The following is a 6,000-nucleotide window of genomic DNA, read 5'->3' on the forward strand; positions in this document are numbered from 1 at the left end:
TCAACCAAAATTTCAAACTGAGGTTTCAAATATTTTAGGGAAAAAAAAAACTGAAAAATCAAAGAATTTACGCTTTTTCTTTTTTTTTTAAGTTTCTTCATGGCCATTCCTTCGCCACCACAAAAAAACTGAAACATTCAACTCTTAATCTCGGCTTCTCTAATCTTAATATTTCCTGGACAAAATTCAGATGATAAATAGACCAAGAAAAATAAAATTTCATCAGATTAAAGAAAATACAGGTTTACATACATGTTTACAAATGTTATTTCCAAATAGAAGAATGTCCGTAGTCTACCATGAAACTACGTCTATGATAATTATATAACAAGGAATCAAAGCCACTCTTTCCGCATCAATTTTCCCCACCAATCTATCACAGATACCATGCAATATCAATACCAGCTAAATACATGAAATTTGAAGTAAATTACTTTGTGTTTCTTTTATCCAGAAATTTCGTCCTTCCTAAAACTACTTGCTTACTGAATGCTTATCCCCCAGTACCATTCCAGTTCATCTCCGAACCCCCACTGGCTTCTCTATGCCTGCGCCTCCTACCAGAACGTCCCAGAAGCACTCTGCCATGACGGCGAAGGCGGCTTACAAGTGATAACCCACCGTCACCATTGTCATCATCACTACCATTGTCATTATCATCTGAGTAATTCAAACCACCAACAGGAGAAATGCGGTGGATACCAGCAGCACTCTCATCCATTGTTTGGTGGTTCGTTCTCTCAGACTGCCTCAGACGTCTATTGAGCCCATTCCCTGATGGCCCAAATGCATGCAATAGAAGGAAGACGTTCACCAAGTTTCGATCAAAACCTCCATTCCCCTCTGCAGCATCTGCATCAAAACCCCCAATTTCTTCATCTGTATCAAAACCATAATTATTTCCCTCTATTACATAATCCCCAAAAACCATTGCCCCAGGCATCGTGGACCGTATTGTACTAATTACATCATCATGTTCGCGTTCCCTCTCAAGCCTACTCCATTTCTGCTCCAGAATTGGATCAACTTTGCGTGGCTGTGCAGAGGGGTGAGCTGTCTTCATGTGCTTCCTTAGCTCCTTGTAAGTTCCAACAAATGAGCAGTCATCCTGCATGCAGCTTCTCTTTTTGGTATTTAGATATTCTCGTGCAGGTTCCACCACAGTCCACCCTTTCACCTGGCCCCTGCAAAGGGGGCAAGCAAGGTTTGTAACTTCACACTTGTCAACAGGCCAACCAGAATCTGATAGCAGAATTGGGTTATCAGCAGTGCCACTGGAAGAGATTACTTTAGTGTAAGCCTTTCTGTACTGGTCAAGGCAATTAGAATAACGAAAGCTAGTTGCACACATATAGGGACGACAACCCTTGTCATAAGAGGAACAAAGTAGAAGAACAGCATTATGTGGGCACTCCATGCACACAGAACAAGTTACATCTTCCCAGTCTTTCTTATCCAACACTTTGGAGGATTTCTTAAGGTACAAATCCTCGAAAACATCCTGATTACAAGATGGCAGTTGGTATGGCGCTGGCCTGCATTGTCGGGAAGCAATCCTGCGCCGTCCTCTGCTACTGCTACCTTTTGCCATTTCCAGCTAAACCTACAAACCCAAATACAAGAATTTATGAGTTACTTCAAGTTATTTGATATAATTAGACACCTATCCAAGAATGCCCTTGAAGGCAATTCCATCAAGGCATACTTAAAATGTTAAACTTCACAACAAAGGAGCAAAGCAGCCTTCACTATCAATTTTTTTTTCTTTTTACTTAATCTGAGAATAATTCAAATCAAAATTTCAAAACATGCAGTGAGTATGAAAATATTGACATTTTTTTAACAATATAAAAGAACACCAAAACAAATGAAATTCAGCCACATTCCGCCCAAACTTTAGATTTGTACAGGGACCTTAATCTGCTATATTTTGCACAAGTATTGCATATTGAATGATTCTTATTCTATTCTTCATAAATTGATTCATTTCCTAATGTGATATGAATTTCCCATCCCAAATAATCAGCATGCCTTTACCAGTGGCATTTTTTTTTTTTTTTTCACAATCAAGCCTTTTGAAGTGCAAGGTCATAATCATCATCATCATCAGTCCCACATCCTGGATAACAATCTGATTTATCCAGAATCTGTACAAGGTAAATAAATACAACATCTCATGTCATTCAAGGAATGTTCGAAATAATCCACAAGACTCCATTTTCTTCACCAATAAAAGAAAATATTTATACAAAAGAAAGAATTAAATACAATTGCAAGAATAAGCTATCCTCTAACAGATGAATAAATAAAAACAGTATTAAAAGAACTAAATGAGACAGAAACAATATGCAACAGGACAAGAATGGCAGATCCAATTATATCAGATATCCAGCTATATGGAAGCATACTAAAAAAGAACAACCCATTTAAATGAGATTGAAGTGTCAAATACTCAAATTCTATCTATTCCCTTCTGCTATCTAGGCATTCTCCCACCATCCCCCCAAAAGAAATAGAAACAAAAAATAAAAGCTGGCTCCAGACAAAAGGAGGTAAGAACTAAGAAAAAAGTTCAATCACAAACTGCATTCTTGCGGGAAATGGTAAACGAACCAAATTCATGTGAATTGGTTTTTCTGTTCTTGAATTTTATAGATGATCCACTTAAACTAAACTTAAATTTATGTAATTATATTTAAGTGGGTAACTTGATTTCTCAATACATTCCACAACCATATTTACACAGCTGTTGCTTGAATAGAGGACCCAAAAAAAATCCTCTAACAACAGTGTTATATGAAATGCCCGCCAAGCAGATTTCCACAGCTGTCGCTGAGATACACAGTTGGACCTCTAACCATTCTCAAAGATATCCTTTCACAACCCCAAGTATATAACTAGTTATCCACAGGTAAAAGAAGGTTGGAAATTATACAATAACTATGGAAGGATGAGCCTGAGCTACAAGCAAAATTCCAACAAACACTGGTCACCGAAGGGCAAAATAGAAATTCTTTTCATGAATCATCTTATGTTCCTTAAGGTGCAAAATGGATGAGCCTAAGAGGTAAGAAAAAATTTCAATAAAGGCCCAGATGCACATGCCATTAGTAACAATAGAAGGATTTTATACACGCTCATTTTATAGCAGCTTTAATTAGTTGATGGAAAAAATGAAAATAAAATATCAAAACAACTTGTATAGATGCATAATTGATCAATATCAAAGCACCCAAAAACAAAAGGGATTCACAACAGAGTGCAATTCTGTGAAATAAACCAGAATTCCGCAAATCTCTTTTCTGCATTGCACTCATTGGAGAAAAGTAAATTGCATTGAAACTCAAGGGCGGAAAAATTACTAAATACGCAGCAAGGAAACAATCACAAACACTTACAAGAAGTAGCAATTAAGGATCAAGCCGTCCACTTTGGATTATATAGCTCCAAATTTACCCAGAAACGCAAATTACGTGAAATAAGACAATTCTCGGGTATTGATTCAAAATGGGTATCAAAAATTGAAACTATATATACAGATTTGCAGAGTGCATACCTGTATTCTAACCACACAATTTGAGCAAATCTAGACCGGAAAGACAGAACGAGTTGAAGAAGCCAAATTGTATCTGATATACATAAGCATTCACCACCAAAACAAGCAAAAACAAAGTTAAGAGATTCATATACATACATTAATTAATAATTACCTAAATACTAAGAACGTGCTTAGCTAAAGAATCACGCTAAACTGACAACTGGTTCATCAATAAAATAATCAAAAGAACAAAAAAGCTAATATTATACCCACATGGCTCCTGACCTCTTCATCCATCTGAGATCCAATTTTATTATTATAACCCATTTTCAAAAAATTAAAAAAAGAAAAGAAGCAACCAACCAAATGTTTAAACTTCAAGTTACACCAAAATCATTTCAATAAAAAAAAATTGCACATTTACGCAATTTCCACACTGTTCGATTATTAGAAAAATAAATTTCAAAAAAAAAAATTAACCCAAAAAAAATACCCATGCTGTAGAATTGAGAAGTCCATTTCAGGACAATTACATCTATTAAGGCATAAAAAATTTGAAAATAAAAATAAAAAACCTAGAATCCCATTCAAATTTATATAGGAAATTCAAAAAAAAAAATAAAACAATTTTTTTCATAAATTTGCTACCTCACGACCATTTCGTTCCAGTATATCAGTAACCAGAAACAAACAACAAAGCAGGGAATCAAAATCACTATACATACCGGGGAAATTCGAGAGAGAAATGACGAGAAACAGAAACAGAAAACAACAGAAAGAGAAGTGGAAATTAGGGTTCAATAATTTATCATTTTCTTTTCACAATAAATTGAAACCAAAGGTAAGGCGATGGGATCGAAACGCAGAAACGGAGGGAGCTACAAGCGGGAGTGAAAACATTTCTCTCTCATTTTCTCTTTTGACGCTTTTAAAGCACGAGAGAGAGAGAGTTTTTATCGGATTCGTCGAGTCATTTCGACGCGATGTATCGTACTTTCTTTCTCCTCTTCCACCCTCTAACTGTTGAAACTGGAACATAATTTCGACACGCGCGAGACAAGGATATTTGTTACGCGCTACTCGAACTTGGAGAGAGATGGAGGCGTAGAGTTTTGTGATCCACGCTCTTCTTGTTTGTTGGGCAAGCACGCGATATTTGAAAATGAGACAGGTGGATTGTATGGCGGCCACGTTATTTGTTGTTGGGGTCAACGAATTTTATAAGCGACTGGAGATGAAATTTGCAGTGGGTTTGGGGATTGGTGACCGATGACGCAATGTGAGGAGAGTGTGATCGACGTGCTTATTTACTGGGCTTAAGGATTCACGTACTGTTGACGAATGGCTCGCGTTAAGCTTTTTGTCTTTTTGATCCATCTAACTTCAACCTCAAGGGCTCGTGGGGGATCGGATCTAGTGTGATGAACTTCATTTGTTATGGTGTGGAGTCCAATGCTTTTGGAATAATCCATGGAATCCAACCAAAGGTTCTGTTTTTTTTTTTGTTTTTATAATTTACGAATTACTTTATTTCTAATTTTTTTAATTAATAGGACTAAATAAATATATAGATTTTACTTTTTAATCCATATAAATTATTTTTTATATTTCAATTCTAAATGGATTCATGTATTAAGAAGAAAATTATATATATTATGTAGTTTTTTAAATAAAATAAAAAAATAAATTCAGCCCATACTCAAAGCCTTTGCTCAAACCCAAACTAATCCAAATTGACATGGTTAAGTGGGCCGAGTTGGGCCTCATGTCCAAGGTCAAGTCGGCTCTGCGCTCTGTAAGACTACAATATTATTATGATAATATATAATTAAAATTAATTTTCAATTTGTTGGCTTGCTCCAAAATCACCATTTTATTCCAACAAGAACAAGGCCACGTCTAAGAAACCTGTTAGGTTTGCTTGCTATTTCTTTAATTAATAATTATAGAAAGAGTTCCCCATTCAACTTTGTTTTCTTGCCTTGTTATCCTTTTCAGCCTCCAAACAATGCTTCTGTCAATTACGCAAACTGGAAGTTCAGTTGATCCTGCCTTTCCAACTTGAATATTATATTTTAAACAATTCTTTGGCTATTTCACCATTAAATTTGTTAAATTTATTGGGTGTTCTTGAAAATTCTTCAAACCACTGTGATGAAAGGGATTTCAATGGGAATTTGAGATGATGCCATGCCACTTGTGTAGGTGAATTATGTTGGAAAAGCCTTGTGGAATGAATTTGACTGGGTTGGTAAGTTTGATTAAAAGATCTTGCAAGATAGGGGTAGCAATTTTAGACACAATACGAACATAATACGAAAATATAAGATTTAGGATAAGCTTATTCGTATTCGTGTCGATCCATTTATAATACGGTTATAATCGTGTCGTGTCACGGGTTAACCCTGTAACCCGACTTGACACGTTTATGACACGATTTAATATTCGTGTCACACTCGTGA

General features: G+C 35.8%; 1 protein-coding gene across 1 annotated transcript; it reads right to left on the reverse strand.

Moving 5' to 3' along the window:
* Window positions 1–198: 198 nt before the first annotated feature.
* LOC110670624 (uncharacterized) lies at window positions 199–4,635 on the reverse strand. Its single transcript, XM_021832724.2, has 3 exons — window positions 4,264–4,635; window positions 3,557–3,629; window positions 199–1,603 (listed from the first exon to the last, which is right to left on the reverse strand). Exon 3 carries the CDS (start codon window positions 1,589–1,591, stop codon window positions 494–496), a length of 1,098 nt encoding a protein of 365 aa, XP_021688416.1. The 5' UTR covers window positions 1,592–1,603; window positions 3,557–3,629; window positions 4,264–4,635; the 3' UTR covers window positions 199–493.
* Window positions 4,636–6,000: the final 1,365 nt, after the last annotated feature.

Source organism: Hevea brasiliensis, chromosome 14 (genome assembly GCF_030052815.1).
Source record: "Hevea brasiliensis isolate MT/VB/25A 57/8 chromosome 14, ASM3005281v1, whole genome shotgun sequence".
NCBI classification, from domain to species: domain Eukaryota; kingdom Viridiplantae; phylum Streptophyta; class Magnoliopsida; order Malpighiales; family Euphorbiaceae; genus Hevea; species Hevea brasiliensis.

Coding starts and splice junctions, on each gene's coding strand:
- LOC110670624 (XM_021832724.2), bottom strand. CDS start 1,591: ATGGCAAAAGGTAGCAGTAGCAGAGGACGGCGCAGGATTGCTTCCCGA.